We start from the raw sequence: 20,514 nt of genomic DNA, 5'->3' as shown, positions 1-20,514 counted from the left end.
TCCTCGCCACCCCTCCTCCCCGGCTCTGAGGGCGAATGCGGGGCTGTGGTGAAGGCAGACTGTCTTCCTGGTCCCTGCTAGCTTGCCTCGAAAATTCAGATTAAATAAAATTGTTTTTCACCATATCTATGTGAAGTGCGTCTTTTTGCCAATGACTAAGGTTACATAGAAAATAGTAGAATCTTGGGCATTTAATTGTTTTAGATCATGGACATAGTGATAGATTTGCAATGAGAAAAAATTGCATACATGTTACAAAACAGTGTATTGTAATGTTTCTGCTTTCTAAGTATTTAAATATAACTCTAAACAATATGTTTAATATAAAGTTGCCTGTCATCCTTTTTTGGAAAGATTTTATTCTGAGATCTTGTCTTTCCTTGTTTTTAGTCTTTTGTGATACTGTTAAAGATCAAGTATAGCTGTTTTGGTTTTTTTGTTTGTTGTTTTTGTTTTGAGATAGAGTCTTTGTCACCCTGGCCGGAGTGCAGTGGCATCATCATAGCTCACTGTAACCTCAAACTTCTAGGCTTAAGTGATTCTCCTGCCTCAGCCTCCCAAGTAGCTGGGACTATAAGCACATGCCACCACACCCAGCTAATTTTTCCTATTTTTAGTAGACAGGGTCTCACTCTTGCTCAGGCTGGTCTCAAACTCCTGGCCTCAAGCAATCCTCCTGCCTTGGACTCTTAGAATGCTAGGATTACAGGCATAAGCCATCCTGCCTGGCCTGTTATATTTTAATATAATAAAAAACCTGATGTAGGCTCCCTGGTTTTATTATTTTATACTATGCATCTGTGAAATCCAAAGTCGTGGGCCCCTGACCTGGAAGACAGGCATAGACTGGATCTTCACATTGCTTCTGCCTGTGGCCCGGCAGCTCTGGCAAAAGACTGCACCTCTCAGGGCCTCAAACTCCTCTCCTGTGAGTGAAGGACCCGACCAAGGTCCTCCCTGAGGCCCCAGCACCTGACTCTAAGCGTGCTGAGGTCACACAAAGCAAACCAACAAAGTAAGGTCAGGTTTTTACAGGTTGGGTCTTTTGAGGTTTGTTGGGTGCCTAAACCTGTTTTCAGTTGTGATTCTGACTTAGATTCAAAGGTAGCTGCTCTGAAAATATTCTGTAGCATTGCTGAACTGGTATTGATATAAACCCTGTGCTTGTCCCCTTCTGCCGAGCAGCCTTGTCAGAGGTCGTCTGGGTTGGCCAAGGCAGAGGACAGCACGGCAGCCCTAGCGTAGCCCACCGCCTCCTCTGCCCAGGACCCTTCGCGAGCTGGCGCCCAGCAGTGCACCTGGCGCAGTGCAGTGCCTGTGGGTCCCCCAGCCAGAGTCCTAGACGTGGAAAACACAACCCTGGCCACCACCAGCTAGACATTTGCTGCTAGTCATTTTGCACCGGGCTCTTGTGTCACCTTCAGGAAGGAGCCTGTGGAACAGCTGGCAGGGACAGGGCAGTGGCTTGTGAGGATGGGGCAGAGCAACGTTAATCAGCCTCTTCATGGACTGATCCTCACCTTGTCACAGAGTGAACAGACTAAGTAGCCAAAAAAAAGGTCTTAGAGGCACTTGGCTGTCAAAATTACAAGTAGGGCCAGGCATGGTGGCACATGCCTGCACTCTCAGCAACTTGGGAGGCTGAGGTAGGAGAATTGCTTGAGCCCAGGAATTTGAGACCAGCCTGGGCAACATAGTGAAACCACATCTCCAAAAAAAGAAAAAAAGAACAAAAATTACAAGGGGCATTTATTACAACTATTTTTTTAATAAAGGAAATTTAATAAAGGTTAAATTATGCAGTACAATGTATTCTAACTTGTTACCTAACTTTTAACCTTCGCCTTGTTGCTGTTTCCTCTTGTCTATCGGATAGACTTAGGAAACATTCTTTTTGCTCACTGAGGTTAGTCATGCGCATTGTTGTTCTGTGTCACGGATTTATGTAGACATCAGTGGCTTGTGGGAGGCTTGTTATCTCGCGCTTCCCTGTGTGCAGGCGGACTGTCTCCACTCTCCCTGTCCGGAGCTGTAGTATGTTCTCTCCTGTTCTGTAGGTATCAGCTACCTACATGAGGAGATGAGGTTTAAGTAAACAAAAGTTGCTCATCCCTCCCCACATACGAGGGAAATATTTTTGGTGCCTCCAAAGACTGGATGTGGTCCATGCCTCTGCTGCCTTCAAGGGCCCTGCCCACCATGCTGCCCACAGGCACGAGGCCAGAAGGGCCTGAAGGATGTTCATTCCATCTTTCAGTGGGCAAGTGGGCTCACGAGCAGAAGGTACCAAGGTGGGCAGAGAGGAGGAGAACTCCAGGGCGTGAATTACCAACTGCTGAAAAGTCCATCACTGAATGTGGGCACTTTGATTATTCCCATCAAAAATATTATGCAAACCAGGTGGGGTGGCTTACACCTGTAATTCCAACACTCCGGGAGGCCTAGCCAGGAGGATGGCTTAAGCTCAGGTGTACCAGACCAGCCTGAGCAAGAGCGAGACCCATCTCTACTACAAACAGAAAATATTATCTGGGCATGCTAGTGTACACCTGTAGTCCCAGCTACTCAGGAGGCTGAGGCAGGAAGATCGCAGAGCAGAGCAAAAAAAAAAGTATGCAGAGCAGCAGCTTTGTTAACAGCATTATGGATACTGCTGTGAAAACAAGCTGCTTGGTGACCTCCACCTGCACATTTGACACATGAACAGACAGAGCTCACAGCCCTGAGTGTCCCAGAAGCCCCTCGATATTGTGGGTGGGTGGCCTGGGTGCTGCAGGCTCTGCTTTCTGGCAGACCTCGGTGTTAATGCCTGTAGCCATGTACTCTCCCCCTTCTAGGGCACCCAGCAGCCGCCTCTCCAACTCTCCAATTTCCTACTTGAAATCAGATTTAAAAAGGAAAAGAATTGTACATTTCCTCCTCAGCTTCCTGGGAGCTTATCTTTGCATGTGAGTCATTTCTAGGCCCTTCTAGACTGGAATCATGTCTTTTCACTGCTTTGTCAACCTTGTGCCCAACTCAAGCTTTGGCACTTGCTCCGTGTATATGTGTGCTATTACGGTGTGGACCTTTTTCTTCAAAAACATAATTGCAAGCCATTTCAGGGGAGGAAAAGCACATAGCTACAGAAGACGACATCAAGGCATGTATTTCCAGATCATTTACATATAAAACGAGGGCTGTGTGCACTCAGGGTGCAAACTTCATGACCCGTGAGGATAGTCCCAGTGTGGTTGGGGGACCAGGATGGTTATAGAACATGTGGCAGCTCTGTGAGAACGGTAAAGGGACATGGAGCACTTGCTGTCTCTCAGTGCCTTGGCCGAGGACAGCACTGCCCTGCAGAGCTGTGTCTACATGCACATGGGCAGCCACTCCTGCCATGGGACTGCAGAGCACTTGAAGGTGGCCAGTGAGACTCGGGAGCTGCAGTCCTAATTTTACTTAATTTAAATGTAAACTAACATGTGGCGAGTGGCTGATGTAATGAGCAGAGCAGTTACAGAGGTTTCCACTGGGGTCTCTTCATACATGATGACACCTTGTCGACCAGTCTGCAAGTGCGCTGATGCCAGATCTCAGGCCATGTGGTTCCTATGGGGAAGTGGCTTCCAGAAGCCCTTTGAGGCCAGGCAGCCCTCACCATGATGGGTAATACGCCAAGCACCGGCAGCAGGCCACGAGGCATTTCTTGTTTTTTCACTCGTTTCCTTCTTAGTAAAATGTATTCTCTGCAGGCCTCCTTTTTCTCTAGTGCATATGTGAGCATGGCACAAGAACCTGATAGAACGCCCCTCCGCAAGGCACGCAGTCTCGTACAAAACACACCTTTGCTCGGTGCTGCGGCCCGCCCTCAGTGAACTTGGCCCGGTTCTGAACACGCGCCCAGCACTCTGCGCCAGGTGCCGTCCTGGGTGCTGTGGGTGTTTCCTTCAACCCCAAGCCTCTCTGGGAGGGCACGCGTGGCCAGTGCTGCAGGGACAGGCCCCAGCCGCAGGCTCCCTGGGGTGTGGGCAGTGCAGGGTGGAGGGGCGCAAGGGGCAGGATGAGGGCGGCTGGCCCAGGCTCCTGCTGGAGCAGTGGGTGGTTGGCGATGCCATTGGCTAAGGCAGAGACAAGTGCAGGAGACCAGGAGTTCCCTTCTGCGCAGGTTAATCTTGAGATGGCGGTTGTCTTGGGCAGTTCCTCACCGGATAGGTGGCACACTCCGATGAGGATAGGTCAGGCGCCTTACAGAGTAGGGGCTCACACAAGGCCCACTACAGAGAGGCCACAGGGAACGTTACCTGAAGGAGGAGGGAGTGTCCCATCTCCACTCCTTCCTGGGGCCCTGTGCCCTGCCCCAGTGTGCTCCCAAAGGAAGCCAGAGGCCAGGACGGGAGGGCGTCCTCGGGAACAAGATGGCAGGGGCTGCTGCTGTCACCTGTGTCTGCATTTCAGGGGATGCCAAGCTAGGAACACACCTGGGTGGTGTCAGTTGCAGGTGACATTTAACCCCTTGGTCCCTACCCAGCACTGCCTGGAGGAGGGCTGCACCCAGAGTCCTTGCGGCACTCCGCCCCTCCACACCTGCGCCCTCCTCACCACACTCTGCCCCTCCACGCCGCGCTCTGCCCCCTCCGCGCCGCGCTCTGCCCCCTCCGCGCCGCCCTCTGCCCCCTCCGCGCCGCGCTCTGCCCCCTCCACGCCGCCCTCTGCCCCCTCCGCGCCGCCCTCTGCCCCCTCCACGCCGCCCTCTGCCCCCTCCACGCCGCCCTCTGCCCCCTCCACGCCGCCCTCTGCCCCCTCCACGCCGCCCTCTGCCCCCTCCTCGCGGCGCTCTGCCCCTCCTCGCGGCGCTCTGCCCCTTCCCGACGCGCTCTGCGTCTCTCATCCGCCTCTCTGCAGAGGGAAGTTAAAGCAAAGTTTGGCTTTGCTATCTACACGGTTTACCCGTGTTCTTTGCTCTTCTCTGTCTGCCCTGCTTGAATTCCCTGAGCTCTTCCAAGACCCCGACACTGAGGAGTTGCTCTGGCTTCCAAACCCTGCTGAGTGGGTAGACTGGCAGACAGGGAAAAGCGGGTGGTCTTTCAAGGACGCTGCCTCTGTTGGACCTGGAGAAACCACAATGAAATCTGTTAACTGTGCCTACTTTTTCTTTAGCGGGACTGGAAGCAATTTGAGGTGACTTGCTCTGCCTTCTTGGTGCGTTTTATGAGCCTGAGCTCCTCCACTGCAGGTTCATTGCGGAGGAGGCCGCAGCCTCTGGGGCCAAGTGCGTGCTCACCCGCAGCCCGACCTGGATCATCGACCCCATCGACGGCACTTGCAACTTTGTGCACAGGTAAGCGGAAGCAGAGAGCACCTCCATTGCAGGCTTGGCCTGTCCTCTTGTGTAGGCCTTTGTCTTTTCAAAAGCAGCATTTTTAAGGCAGGAGTACATAAACCTATAGTCGGTTTATAGTCTCGTTAAAAAGATGATCAAATCTTGATATTTCTGAAATAAGGTTTTATGTTTGTGAGAGGCTCTTGGAGGGTGTACTTGTTTAAAAGCTGTTGTGTTTGTTATGTTAAAAATGTTGGGTTGCATTCAAGAAAGACCCTTCTAGGAGCTCGCCAGGGAGGCAGGCAGAGTTGGGATGCGAGGCCTGTGCTGACCGGCTGCAGCGGAGTCGAGGTGCAGAGCGTGGCACGTGACAAGTGCGATCCGAGTGCCGCCTTTGTGCACACATGGGAGCAGACTTTGTAGTTACAGAAAGCAGGAGGTTTGGGGAGGCCAAAGGGCCTGTCGAAGTGGATGACGGGAATGGAGCTACAAAGCTGGGGAGGTGACAGGGAGGAGACAGGGACACGACCACAGGTGCTCTCTCACAGCAGGGCAGGCGGTGGACCTGCAGGTGCTTGTCCAGGGCCACGCACCGGTGGCTGAGGGCCCTGGACACAGAATGTGAGGCCACGTCCACGGAGGGTGGTTCTCTGACTAGAGTGTGCCCAGAGCCCTGCAGATCCCCATTCCGTGACAGGGCGGGGTGGCCCACGGCTCACAGCTCCCACCGGCCCACACCCACCGGCCACACCAGCACTGCCAGACCACAGGCGACAGTGAGAAGCGAGAGCAGAGCAGGGTGTGGAGTTCCTCACACCCAGTGTCAGCCTTTATGTTTTTTGCTCTAATGCTACATTGATATTTAAAGTGTTGTGAAGCAATTCTGAGTACCATGGTAAGCATAGCCTTTTCATAGGTGAGGGTCACCTTGAGAATGCAGTCATGCCTGCGCAGCTGACCCGTTTTAGGCAATGGAGTGCTGTGTCACCAGGCTGTCATTTCAACTGAAGTGTGACCCCAGGGTGAATGTCACAAGGGGAGCACCCGTCACTCCGTCCTGCTTGTTGCCCCAGGGTGCGTATGTTGGGCACGCGGAGGCTACTGACCGCCCTGGGGCGAAGGCTGCACGTCCATCTGAGCGTCTGCCCACAGCACCAGAGCCACGGGTTCTAATACTTCCACCTGCAGCCCTTGGTGAATGTAGGGCCAGAGAGGCTGCTTGGGGGAGAGAGGCAATTTCAGAATAGACTCTAGTGTGGTATGGACAGTTCTAAAGCACCAAGGCCCTGCAGTGCAGAGGAGAAAGCTCTTCTGAGCGTTGGCAGCTGCTCCGCGAGCCAGCAGGCCAACGGCCGGGCATCTCAGAGCCCTGCATGCTTGCCGTCAGGGCTGCATTGTGTGCACCTGCTGCCTTCCCTCATTTCCACCTGCTTTTTTGTTCATTTCAGAGTATTGCAGGGATATAAACATTTTGGTTACGTAAATTATAAGTGTACCCATCCCCCAGATAGTGTGTGTTGTACCCGTTAGGTGTGAATTTACCCATCCCCTCCTCACCTCCCCACCTACTTGATTTCCAATGAGTTTTATTTCCATATGTGCATGTAAGTGTTGTTTAATTCTAATTTGCTGGTGAGTACATGTGGTACTGCTTTTTCCATTCTTAAGACACTTCACTTAGTAGAATAGACTCCAGCTCCATCCAGGATTATATAAGAGGTGTTAGATGACCATTGTTTTTTGTGGCTGATTAGAACTCCATGGTATACATATACCAGATTTTATTAATCCACTCATATATTGATGGGTACTTGAGTTGTTTCCACATCTTTGCAATTGCAAATTGTGCTGCTATAAACATTCTACTGAAAGTGTCTTTTTTATAAAATGTCTTTTTTTCCTTTGGGTAAATACCTAATAGTGGGATTGCTAGATCAAGTGTTAAGTCTACTTTCAGTTCTTTGAGGTGTCTCCATACTACTAGCCATAGAGGTTGAACTAGTTTGCAGTCCTACCAACAGTGTATGAGTGTTCCTATCTCTCCACATCCACGCATTTGTTGTTTTGGGATTTTTTGATAAAAGCTATTCTCACTAGAGTTAACTCTTTGCACTCGGATGTTGAGTGTGACCCAACACGGTTAGTATCGGTAGCAGCTCATATGTCGAGCCACACTCGACACGTAGTTTCACCACTGGGATAAGGGAGATTTTTGTCTATTTTTCCAGTATCTTTTCTTGTTTTCATTAGCATGAAAGGACAAGTAAAATGTAAATGCAGAGATGGTACACTAACTTCCAGGGGTAGGTTATTATCCACTTAGAGCAATGTTTAGATGGAAAGCTCCATATAATCACACCTCACCCTAAAAAAACCACAAAGATTGTGTGGTTTGTTCTAACAGAAAAATCAGAGGGGGAAGAAGAGAGACGATTTATATTTGCAAAACATGTGAATGTAAACCAGGTCTTCATGTGAGTGAATGTTTCAATAAATATCACACCATGAAAAATTATAGAGATTAAAATTACTCTTTGAATGTATCAATAATTTGAGATATAAAAAATCCAAATAAATAAGTTTGTATGAAAAGAAACTCCAGTTTTTTATTCTACTGCCATGCTTTGTAAAATCTGGGGTATTTAAAAAATTAAATCCCGAGTAGAATAAAGGAATCGAGAAAAAAGCAAGCAAGTGCAAAGGGTTAAGTGATATCTCATTGTGGTTTTGATTTGCATTTCCCTAATGATTAGAGACGTTGAGCATTTTTTCATATGTTTGTTGGCCATTAGTCTATCTTCTCTTGAAAAGTTTCTGTTCATGTCTTTTTCCTACTTTGTAACGGGGTTGTTAGATTTTTTTTCTTACTGATTTGCTTGAGTTCTTTGTAGATTCTGCTTATCAGCCCTTTGTCAGATGTATAGCATGCAAATATTTTCTCCCATTCTATAGGTTGTCTATTTGTTCTAGTGATTGTTTCCTTGGCTGTGCAGAAGCTTTTTAATTTGATCAAGTCCCATTTATTTAGTTTTGTTGTTGCTATGATTGCTTTTGGGGCCTTCATAAATTCTTTGCCTGGGTTAATGTCTATAAGAATTTTTCCAACATTTTCTTCTAGAATTCTTATAGGTTCATGCCTTAGATTTAAGTCTGTCATCCATCATGAATTGATTTTTGTGAGCGGTGAGAGGTGTGGTTCCTGTTTCAGTCTTCTACATGTGGCTATCCAATTTTCCCAGCACCATTTATTGACTAGGGATTCTTTTCCCCAATCTATGTGTTTGTCTGCTTTGTCAAAGATCTGATTGCCACATGAGGATGGTTTTATATCTAGGTTCTTTGTTCTGATCCATTGGTCTATGTCTCTTGTGCCAGTACCATCCTGTTGGTTACTATAGCTTTGTAGTATAGTTTGAAGTCTGGTAAAGTGAGGCTTCCTAATGTGTTCTTTTTGCTTAAGGTTACCTTGGCTATTCAGGATCTTTTCTGGTTCCATAAGAAGCATAGAATTATTTTTTCTAGACGTGAGAAAAATGACATTGGTATTTTAATGGGGATTACATTGAATCTGTAAATCACTTTGGGTAGTATAGACATTTTAACAATGTTGATTCTGATGATCCATGAGTATGATATGTTTTTCCATTTGTTTAAATATTTGCACTTTCCTTCCTCACTGTGTAGGTCTTTTCCTTCCTTGGTTAAATATATTCCTAGGTATTTTATTTTCTCTGTTGTTATTGTGACAGGTATTGAGTCTTTGATTTTATTCTGAGCTTAATTAACTGTTGTTGGCATATAAGAATGCTACTGATTTGTGTATAATGATTTTGTAACCTGAGATTTTGCTGAATTTATTTATCAATTCCAGGACTCTCTTGGCAGAATCTTTGGGGTTTTTAGATATAAGATCATATCATCAGTGAAGAGAGACAATTTGACCTCTTCTTTACCCTTTTGGATACCCTCAATTTTTTTTCTCTTGTCTGATTGCTCTGGCTAGGACTTGTAGCACTATGTTGAATAGAAGTGGTAAAAAAGGCAACATTGTCAGGTTCTAGTTCTAAGTGTGAATGCTCTCAATTTTTCCCTATTCAGTATGTTATTAAGAGTTCTTATCATAAAAGGGAGCTGAATTTTGTCAGATGCTTTTTCTGCATATGTTGAGAGGATAACATGGTCTTTGTTTTTGCTTTTATGTGGTGCATCACATACATAGATTTGCGTATGTTGAACCATCCTTGCATCTTTGGGATGAAGCCCACCTAGTCATGGTGGATTATTTTTGATGTGCAGCTGAATTTGGTTTGCTGGGATTTTACTGAGAATTTGCCTCTATATTCACAAAGGATATTGGTCTGTAGTTCACTTTTTTGCTGTGTCCTTTCCTGGTCTTGGTATCAAGGTGATACTAGCTTTGTAGAATGAGTTGGGGAGGATTCTTTCCTACTTGATGTTTTGAAATGATTTCTGCAGTATAGGTACCAGTTCTTCTTTGTAGGTCTGGTAAAATTTTGCTGTGAAACCATCTGGTCTGGGACTTTTTTTGTTGTTGGAAGATATTTTATCGATGCTTCAGTTTTGTCAGTTAATACTGCTCTGTCCAGGAGTTCTATTTCTTCCTGATTGAGCCTAGAGAGGTTGTGTGTTTCCAGGAATTTGTTCATTTCCTCAATATTTTCAAGTTTATGTGCATAAGAGTTTTGTGGGTTTTTTTTCTTTTTTTTTTTTTTTGAGAGACAGAGTCTCACTCTGTTGCCCGGGCTAAAATGCCTTGGCATCAGCCTAGCTCACATCAACCTCAGACTCCTGGGCTCAAGTGATCCGCCTGCCTCAGCCTCCCAAGTAGCTGGGATTACAGGCATGTGCCACCATGCCTGACTAATTTTTTTATATGTATATTTTTTAGTTATCCAGATAATTTCTTTCTATTTTTTTAGTAGAGACAGATCTTGCTCTTGCTCAGGATGGTCTCAAACTCCTGAGCTCAAATGATCTGCCTGCCTCAGCCTCCCAGAGTGCTAGGGTTACAGGCATTAGCCACCACGCCTGGCCTGCATAAGAGATTTCTATAGTATTCAGAGATGATATTTTGTATTTCCATAGTATCAGTGGTAATTTTTCCTTTTTCATTTCTGATTGAGCTTATTAGAGTCATTTATTTTCTGCCTCTGGTTAATCTAACCAGAGGCCTGTCGAGTTTGTTTATCTTTTCAAAGAACAAACTTTTTACTTTATTAATCTTTTGTATAATCCTTTTGGAATCGATTTCATTTAGTTCTGCTCTGACCTTAGTTGTTTCTTTTCTTCTGCTAGGTTTGGGATTGGTTTGCTCTTCCTTTTCAAATTCCTTGAAATGATTCATTAGATTGTTGATTATGATCTTTATGTCTTTTGGACATAGGCATTTAAGACTATGAATTTGCTCTTAGGACTGCTTTTGCAGAATCCCACAGATTTTCGTAACTTGTGTCACCTTGGTAATTTAGTTTGAAGAATCTTTTGATTTCCATCTTAATTTCCTCTTTGATCCAATAATCATTCAGCATTAGGTTGTTTAATTTTCATGACTTTGTCATGAAAATGAGTTGAATGTTTTTGTTGGAAATGATTTCTAATTTTATTCCACTGTGGTCTGAGAACATACATGGTATAATTTTTAAAAGTTTGTCAAGACATGTTTTGTGGCCTAAGATGTGATCAATCTTAGAGAATGCTCTGTGAGCTGATGAGAAGAATATGCATTCAATAGTTTGGGGGTAGAATGTTCTGTAAATGTCTCTTAGGCCCATTTGTTCTAGAGTCTTTTTTAAGTCCATTGTTTCTTTTATTTTCTGTTTGGAACACCTGTCCCGTTCTGTCAGAGGGGTGTTGAAATCCCTGGCTATTTTAGTGCTGCTGTTTATCATTTTGTTTAGATCAAGTAGGATTTGCTTTATGAATCTGGGTGCACCTGTATTAGGTACGTAGATATTTAGGATTCTTCTGTCTTCTTGTTGAGTTGTTCCCTTCACCATTATATAATGACCATCTTTTGTTGATTTGAAGTCTGTGTTATCTGATATGAGAATGGCTACACCAGCTTTCTTTTGGTTTCCATTTACATGGAATGTTGTTTTCCATCCCTTTACCTTGAGTCTGAATGAGTCCTTGTGGGTTAGATGCATTTCCTGGAGACAACAGAAACTTGGCTTGTATTTTTTATTCATTTAGCCAACCTGTTCTCTTCATTGGGGAGTCTAAGTCATTTACATTTATTGAAAGAATTGACAAATGACATGGATTTCTGTTTATCTTGTTGGGTAGACCCTTATTGCTTTGTTTTACCTCTTGAGCCATTGTGGTATCTGGACTCTGACCTTTAGCTTTTGGATGGTTTTACACTGGTGGCTGGCTGTTGTGCTGATAAGTGTATAATGTAGATATGAGTACTTTCTGCATGGCAGGTCTGATCTTGACAGATTCCTTCAGCATTTGCTTGTCTGAGAAAGTCTTTATTTCTCCATCATATAAGAAACTTACTGTTGCAGGATACAAAATTCTAGACTGGCCATTATTCTGTTTGAGAAGACTGAGAATGTGGCCCCAGTCCTTTCTGGCTTGTAAGGTCTCAGTTGGGAAGTCTGCAGTTACTCTGACAGGTTTCCCTTTGTAAGTTACCTGATGCTTTCACCTTACAATTCATAGGAATTCCTCTTTTGTGTTAACTTTGGCCAGTCTAATGACTATGTGTTGTGGTGATTGCCTCTTGATGAATCTCCCAGGAGTCTCTTGTGCTTCTTGAACCTGGATGTCCAGATTTCTAGCAAAGCCTGGGAAAATTTCCTCAAGTATTACCTCATATAGGTTTTCTAGGTCTTGTATATTTTCTTCTTCACTCTCAGAGATGCCTATAATTATTATGTTTGGCCTCTTTACGTAATCCCACATTTCTTGTAGGCTTGCTTTGATTCCTCTTATTCCTCTGTTCTTTCTCTTTGACTGACTTGTTTAATTCAAAGGCGTCTTGTAGCTCTGAGATTCTTTCCTCTGCCTGATCTAGGCTACTCTTAAGGCTTTCCACTGTGTTTTGTATTTCCTTGAATGAGTTTTTCATATCTTAGTAGCTCTGATTAATTTGTTTAATAACTCAATTTCTTTAGTGAATTTTTCATTCATTTCCTTCATATTTTTGTGGTTTCTTGGTGTTGGGTTTATATTTTCTCTTGTATTTCATTGAGCTTCTATTTAATCCATATTTGAAATTCTCTATTAGTCATTTAAATATTCTCATTTTGGTTGGTTTCCATTGACATGGAGTTATTGTTTTCTTTTGGGAGTGTCCTTTCACTCTGATTTTTCATGTATCTGGAGACATTTGCTGATTCCTTCTCATCTGGAGCAGCTTTTGCTTCTTATTTGGGGGTTTTGTTTTGATTAGATAATGACATGCCCAGTTTAATCTCTGATACAGTGGATAGTGCTTGAGACTGAGACTCAACTACACCCTGTATGACTGAGTCAGTATATGCTGTAAAAGGCATGCAAATTTGCCTCCCTGTCAATAGGTTGTGCTTGCGGGAAGGAACAAGCTACAGTGTTGTTTTTGGGTCCTGTGGTGGCTCTAGTCTCTCCAGAGATGCACTTGATTGCCCCAAGTGGTGGGTGGGGCCCTGGAACTTGAGATTAGTCCTTATTCTCTACCATAGCAGAGGTAGAGGGGGGAGTGAGGCTGGGCCGGATGGGGCCAGGTTGGGTGAGCTCACCCCCAGGCTCTGCCAAAGCTGGCAAGGGATCCTTCTTGGTGGACTCCAAGCCTCTCAGGGCTTATCTCTGCCAATATCCTGCACCTTTGTGTTCTCCTATTTCTGGGTGCTAGAAGTCAAGATCAAGGTGCCAGTGGGGTTGGTTTTGTTTGTACCTCTCTTGTTTCCACCTGTTTTTAACCTCTGATGATCTTCACATAAAGGAGGTATTATTCTGAGGACATTGAACAGCAACAACAAAATTGTCAAAACCACAGGCAAACTGTGGCATGAAAACTGTCCTTATGCCACTGCAGCTCGCCCTGCTGGCTGCTTGGGTGCTAAGCAGGGACAGGGAAGGGGACAGGGTGTGGGTGGTGCCAGAGGTGGCCTGTGGCACAGAACCAGCCCCATGGGGAGGCTGTGGCACCATACCCAACCTGGGACAGGGGCCTGACCTTTTGGGAGGACTCTGCTGTTGCTTTGGGTCTCTGAGAACCAGGAAACTGATTATTCAAATCCAAATTGGGTATCAGAGGGTCATTGTTTTATTGCATCAGCCTCATGTGACTTTCAGCGTTAACTGTCTTACCACATAATCAGCTAAGTTTGTTTGTCTTGTAAGCAGTTAGTAAAACAATGGGAAGTAGTTTTTTAAAAACCAACGCACCCAGAGTGTAGAAAAGTCCTTGTGTGCCCTGGATGAGCTGCCCAGCACACGCTGGCTCCTGAGAGCTGGTGCTCCTGTTCCAGGGTGTGAACTGCTCTGCTTTCCTTTACAGGTTCCCCACCGTGGCAGTCAGCATTGGCTTTGCTGTTCACCAAGAGGTAGGCCGTGTGGTCCCCGGGGGCCCTCGTCCTTCCTTCCCACTTCAGCCTCTGCTTGTTTTCTTTCTGTCCTGTGCCTCTACTGTGACTGGTAGGTCCAAGTCTGGTTCCCAAATCTGAGAAAGTAAATAAGCACAAACCGGTTTAAGGGTGTGCAGGTGTGGGGCCCCATGGCCAGCCCTCATCCCCACAGGAGGCTGGCCCTGGCCTCCGCACAGTCTTCTCATGATGCTCCCATTGAAGCGGAAGTTCTGAGTTAGTTTTGGTCCAAGTCAGTCTCCCTCTGACCCCTAGAGCGTGTGATCTAGTCACAACAAAAAGGAGCTCATACTTTTAGAGACTGTTTTTAATCCCAATATTCTATTAATTCTTTATCTTCCTCCAGCTGTTAGTATGAGAACATGGCTTTTCCAAGGTTCCCATAGACCTTCTGAACTCCTTAATGTCACGGGGCCCGCGTGGAAGGCTTGGGGCTGAGGTTTAAGCTTTATTAGCCGATTCAAGCAGCAACATTTAGAAGAGCCTTCGTTTCTCTGTAGTGAAAACAATTTTATTTGAGTGGGGCTGAGGGCGGCTGTCTCCCCAGCACGGCCTCCTCCAGAATAGCATTTGTCCGTGCTGATCCTCGGTCTCAGTGTGGATCCCTAGCATGGGAGCTGAGAGAAGTTTACACCCAGCTCAGAATACTTAAGTTGAAGATAAGTAAGAATTTTAATATTGAAATTTGGGTAAAGACTTAATTACTGACTTGTTTCTTTGCTAAATGTCAGGAAGCCCTGTGAGTGTGGGAAGCTGAGCCGCACTTTAGGGAGACAATTGATGTTTGTGACCAAGATCTTCCCAGTGACCAGGGAGAGGGCCACCGGGAGGGCTGGCGTCGCCTCAGCCCATCTGTGGGCCGCGTGTCTGTTCTGCATTCCCGGTGGCTGACTGAAGAGTTACTCCCCCTTGTCCTGGGCGTGGGGCCCTTTACAGGCCCTCAGAGACCAGCATAATTCTAGGATTGGCCTGGATTTGCAGATCCCTTTAAAGCCAGGGCTCTGGAAAGGGAGGAGGATCATTAAGTGTCGCTAGAAAGCTGTAGGCTCTTAGCAAGTGCTCTCCGAAAGACCCCCTCCCAGAAACCGAGCTGTTTTCTGTAGGTCGGGGCATCTGTCGGTTCTGCTTATCCCAGGGCCAGCCAAGGCATCTGGCCTGAGTCTTCATTTTCCAGAGAGATGGACATTTGGCTGACCCCCACACCAAGCATGCTCGCTCTTATTAATCCTGAGTAGTGGAAAGTAGGAAGAGGAATGGTAACAAAGACACGAGGGTACAAGGCTACATGGTTTTTCATACTGACCCCTCCATCTTGCTGTTTCCTGTTGGGAAGGTGGTGTCTGACCTTGGTATCCGCCTGCAGCAACAAGGCTGCCGGTGTGCGCGGTCTCTGTCTTCCCGGCGCTGCCCTTGGGTTTTGGGATGTGTTCTTCAGTCTTCACACATCAGCAATTTTGAGGATGTCTTATGGGGTTTACAGTCACAAGTAGCCTTTTTTTTCCAGTAAAAAAGAGCTTTCTAAAGAATTAACTTTTTCAATAACTTTTGGTTACTAATGTATGATTATGATTGTTAAATTTTAATATAGTTATTAGTCTTTTTTTTCTTTTGAGTCAGAGTCTCACTCTGTTGCCAGGGCTAGAGTGCCATGGCGTCAGCCTAGCTCACAGCAACCTCAAACTCCTGGGCTCAAGCGATCCTCCTGCCTCAGCCTCCCGAGTAGCTGGGACTACAGGCATGCGCCACCATGCCCGGCTAATTTTTTGTATATATTTTTAGTTGGCCAATTAATTTCTTCCTATTTATAGTAGAGACGGGGTCTCGATCTTGGTCAGGCTGGTCTGGAACTCCTGACCTTGAGCTATCAACCAGCCTCGGCCTCCCAGAGTGCTATGATTACAGGTGTGAGCCACTACACCTGGCTAAAGTCTTAATATATTTTAAAATATAGTTATTTAACAAAAGAAAACTTTCTTACATGTCCAGGTCTAGTTTTAAGTCTAGACACTGATTTTTTTCTATTCTTTTATGAAAGGTAATTTCTGCCCCATCCTACTGCGTTCATCTTAACGCCCAGAGCAGCCTTCATCTTTGAATCACTGTGTTTTTCCCGTGTCAAATGAGTGAACCACATTTGTTTTCTGTCCTGCCTCTGCACCCGCAGCTTGAGTTCGGAGTGATTTACCACTGCACAGAGGAGCGACTGTACACGGGCCGGCGGGGCCGGGGCGCCTTCTGTGACAGCCAGCGGCTCCAGGTCTCCAGAGAGACAGGTGGGGCTTCACGAGGCTCGTCTCAGGTCATTCTGGTGGAGGTGTGTGAATAGAAAATGCCAAAGTCACCGTCACGTGGGATGGTGGTGGAAATCTCCTTCTGATGCTTTCATCTCTTCTTAGGGACATCATGTCCCTGACGGACGGAAGCCAAGCCAGTTCTGTATCTTAATGTGTTTGGTAATGTGGCCAGGAGCTTTAAACAGTTTTGTTCTGTTTGCTACTCACATCCTTCATCCTTAAGGCAGAGAAGAAAGACTCTGGTACAGTTATGGTGGGTCTGGTGGGACTGGGTGAGCAACTCGGGGCCAAAGACAGGCAGAAGCATGGTCTAAGCCCTCAGGTGCCCAGGTGCACCTCAGTGGTCCTGATGTCACCTAGGTGACGTCACTCAGGTGCAGTCTGTGGCTCCCTGAGTTTAGAGTAACAGCATTTGGCTCAGTTTCTGTGAGAAACAGCAGCCTCGGGAGTGAGTTCCATAAACAAGTGCGTTTCCACGCACCTTGGACCCTGTGGCTATGGCCTGCCCTGATTTCCTTAGAGCAGAACCTCAAGGATATCCCATAGCTTTTAGAAAGGGCTTCTGGGCGCACGCCTGTAATCCCAGTGCTTTGGAAGGGCAGAGGCAGGAGGATCACCTGAGCCCAGGAGTTGGAGGCTTCAGTGAGCTGTGATGACACCACTACACTCCAGCCTGGGTGACAGAGGGAGACCCTGTCTCAAGAAAATATAGCTAGGTAGCTAGATGATGGATCGATAGAAGATCAGTACATGGATGATAGATGATTGGGTAGAAGGGCTCCTGCCACTCCCGCGCTGCCTGTGCTGCGCGCAGCCGCCCATCAGTAGCAGCAGGCCTGCTTAGGGTTTCCACCGCTGTCTTTGGCTTTTCTCCCACGTTGATTGAACTAGTGCTGTTTTATTGCATCATGAGATAGGTCCTGTAGAGCGGTGGTCCCCAAGCCCCGGGATGTGGCCTGGTCCGGTCTGCACCTGTAGGGACTGGGCTGCTGAGCTCCGCCACGTGCCCCTCCTCCCCGCCCCATGCATAGAAAAATTGTCTTCCATGAAATGGTCCCTGGTGCCAAAAAGGTTGGGGACTGCTGCTGTAGGGGACGGAAAAACGCCAAATAGAAATACAAGGAAGAGCCCGACTAGAAGCAACTGGATGAGAAGACTTTAAAAGCTCCTTAGTATCCATGTTGGCTTCAAGAAGGTAGAAAGCACAGTTCCTGCTAGTTCCTACCTTGCCTGTTTCTGGAGCTGGACATCCTGTCCCCGGACTCCCAGTCACATCCAACTGCTGGAGGTCATGTCACCCCGTACCTGCCATTTCCAGCCTCTTTTTAAAGGCCTTTCCTAGCTCCCTTCTCACTGCATCTCTCTTTATGCCCCATCTGTTCCTCCCTGGTTGACGCCTGTGGCTGGATGGCCCCAAAGGCAGTGAGAGGAGTCAGGGTGTCCCCTGCGCTCGGCGGGAGTGGCGGGCTGGGGCAGGTCGGCTGTTAGGCGACAGACCGCCACCACGTGAAGGACGAGCAGGAGGGTGGGGGGTGGAGAGGACAGCGGCTGCTGCAGAGCCGCCAGAATCCCCAGCGGCCGGCGCATTGGAAGGGGACGCAGGGGACGCAGGGGCCTCTGAGCGAGCTGGCAGGGCGGCCCGGCCAGTTGGAGCTTCTGAACACAGAGAGCCTGCCCTCTTCCCGCTCGGAGTGTTTTGTTTGCTGTGTAAAGCATAGCGTTAATTACAGCTCTGCAGGCCAGGAGGCACCCACTCGAGTCTAATTGAGTAACATGGTGGTGAGGAAGCCGCTATTAAACATGCTCAGGTGAACTTTTCTCTATATTTCGTTGGATTGTGACACAGCTCTGTTCCTGCGCACTCAGCTTCCTGGTTGGCCGCCTGCACAGCAGCTCACGACCTGGGAGGGAGGGAGGCCTGCCGGTACAGGCACCAGCCCCCGGGGCAGGGCCCTGCCTGGCCCGCTCCCTCCAGCCCCCAGGGGCGCCTGGTAACTTCGTCCCTGTGGCACACATTGCTCAGACTTGGCGGTCGGCTCCCTGCTGGGCCATGGCTCCTTCCCTCCAGAGTGCTTTGTTCCACAGCTCATGGCAGCTTTCTAAAAACGATGGCAGATAACGTGCAGTGAGTTGCTTTCGACCCTGGCCGTTTTCTTTTTTATTGGTAACTGGGTTTCAGTAGGAGGTGCCAGAGTAGGCTCTGTGTAGCAAAAGCATCTTCAGCACCGTACAGACCTGACTTCAGACCCTGATTCTGCCACCTTCTACAGCAACTTGAACTTGAGCAAGTAGGTTAACCTTTCTGAACCTCAGTCCTCATGTTTAAAATGAGGATGATGATGACAAGAATAACTGTGAGGATGAAATAAAGTTATATATTATACATAAGGCATCCAGCACAGTACCAGGTACAAAGTGTCCAAAAATAAGAGCCATTATCCAAGAAGAAATGGGAGGCATTGTGCAAGACCAGTCAAGTCATGACCTGCTGTTAAAATTAGGCTGCATTTCTGGAGGACACAGCTGTTAAAACCACCACTTTAATCCTGTCTCTGCTTCCCTTGGCCTCCTTTGTTATTCCCATTACGCCTTTCTGGAATGTCATCAACTCACAAATTAAAAACAGAAAAAAACTACACCGTGTAGAGGTGAAGGACTAGATGAAGGCCAGAATTTCATTAGGAGCTTTTTCTTCCAATTCTACCCTGTGGAATTCCAGAGACACAAAGTGGGCAGAAAGCTGTCATCGTGGCAGCGCTGCCGGCTAACTCTCAGTCACCCCACCCAGCCCCCGACAAACCCCAGGCATCAAGGCGACACACTAGAGAGGATGTCAGCTGTATTCGTAGCTCCAAAATGCACAGACTATTCTTTTCAAAACATAATCACAACACCAGCGTTCTCCCTGCCAAAAATTATTCATTCCTGAAATCATCAAATCTCCAGTCAGTGTTCAAATTTCCAATTGTCTCATTTTTTGGAAAATGAATGGCCTTCCAAGGCCACAATCTGGGTTTGGGGGAACTTATTGCTCCCAAACGGTTGGTCTTTGTTGCTAGGCCTTTTCTGTAGACAGAGCTAGGAAGTGAGTTGGTTTTTAAATATAAAATTCATCTGAGTTATACTGATGTTTTGGATTGAAATTCATGACTGCTGGCTTTGCTACTTAACTCTCGGTCTGCTCTCCCCCGTGCTAAGACCCTGTTCACAGGGACACCAGGAGTGATCAAATTCAGAATGTTGCACAGTCACTTATTTGCTTTAAACCCACAATACACATTTATCAGTTGTGGAGTAACACTGCTAGCCCTGCTGTCAACAGATGATTACTGAAAATAGTTTGAAGGGTTCTTAATTTTGCTTTGTCTTTTTGTGCTTAGTGCCTCTCCCGGTAGAATGTAGAGTCAGTGCATTCCCTCATTCTGTTACCTGCTGAGAATGATCATTTAGATGCTTATTTTACTTTAATTTTAACTTATAGGGATTACTTTTTGAAAATTTGATTTCATTTTATAATTATGTAAAAATAAGTATAGCGTTCTCAAGTCAAATCCATAAAGTATATTCAAAGAGGTTTAGCATCTGTCCTTGTCCTCCCAACCCTCCCTCTCCCCATAGATAACTGTTCAAGAAATTTAATAGACTGGGTGCAATGGCTCACGCCTGTAATCCTAGCACTCTGGGAGGCTGAGGCGGTGGATTGCTTGAGGTCAGGAGTTCGAAACCAGCCTGAGCAAGAGCGAGACGCCATCTCTACTATAAATAGAAATAAATTAATTGGCCAACTAATATAGATAGAAAAAATTAACCGGGCATGATGGCGCATGCCTGTAGTCCCAGCTACTCGGGAGGCTGAGGCAGAAGGATCACTCGAGCCCAGGAGTCTGAGGTTGCTGTGAGCTAGGCTGACGCCACGGCACTCACTCTAGCCTGGGCAACAAAGTGAGACTCTGTCTCAAAAAAAAAAAAAGAAAAAGAAATTCAATAGTTTATCCTTTCATTGTCTATGTTAAGTGTTTTTAAAATAAGCAGCTATTTTGTTTGCTTTTATTCTTTGTTTTGCTATAATTTTTAATATTTAGAGAGTTTTAAATTTTTGTTTTTATAATTCCCTTTATATTAAAATTTTTATAGAATATACCTGCTCCCTTCTTTTTGGGGTTACTGAACTTGCTTGTAATCTCTTCTTCCCTGCTTCTTCTCATACTCCAGTGTATGTTTAAAACAATATCCTTTTACTCTCAGTAACCACGAGGCACTTGGCAAGCTTATTCTACCGTCTACACCCTCTCTCCATTCTCACCTTTGGATGGCTGTTGTGGGA

General features: G+C 46.5%; 2 protein-coding genes across 2 annotated transcripts in view; both read left to right on the top strand.

Annotated features, from left to right (window-relative positions):
- CIDEA (cell death inducing DFFA like effector a) overlaps nt 1-20,514 on the top strand; it is a 511,919-nt gene that overhangs the window by 419,457 nt on the left and 71,948 nt on the right. The window lies entirely within an intron of this gene.
- Nucleotides 1-20,514, top strand: part of IMPA2 (inositol monophosphatase 2) — a 50,485-nt gene that overhangs the window by 16,690 nt on the left and 13,281 nt on the right. Inside the window, exons 3-5 of the mRNA XM_012746263.2 lie at nt 5,219-5,323; nt 13,812-13,857; nt 16,061-16,169. Of these exons, the coding sequence (XP_012601717.2) occupies nt 5,219-5,323; nt 13,812-13,857; nt 16,061-16,169 (260 nt within the window). The remainder of the gene's footprint in view (nt 1-5,218; nt 5,324-13,811; nt 13,858-16,060; nt 16,170-20,514) is intronic.

This window comes from Microcebus murinus, chromosome 17, assembly GCF_040939455.1.
Source record: "Microcebus murinus isolate Inina chromosome 17, M.murinus_Inina_mat1.0, whole genome shotgun sequence".
Taxonomy (NCBI): Eukaryota; Metazoa; Chordata; class Mammalia; order Primates; family Cheirogaleidae; genus Microcebus; species Microcebus murinus.
The sequence above is the reverse complement of the archived record's forward strand: the minus strand, read 5'-3'. Positions and strand labels throughout refer to the sequence as shown.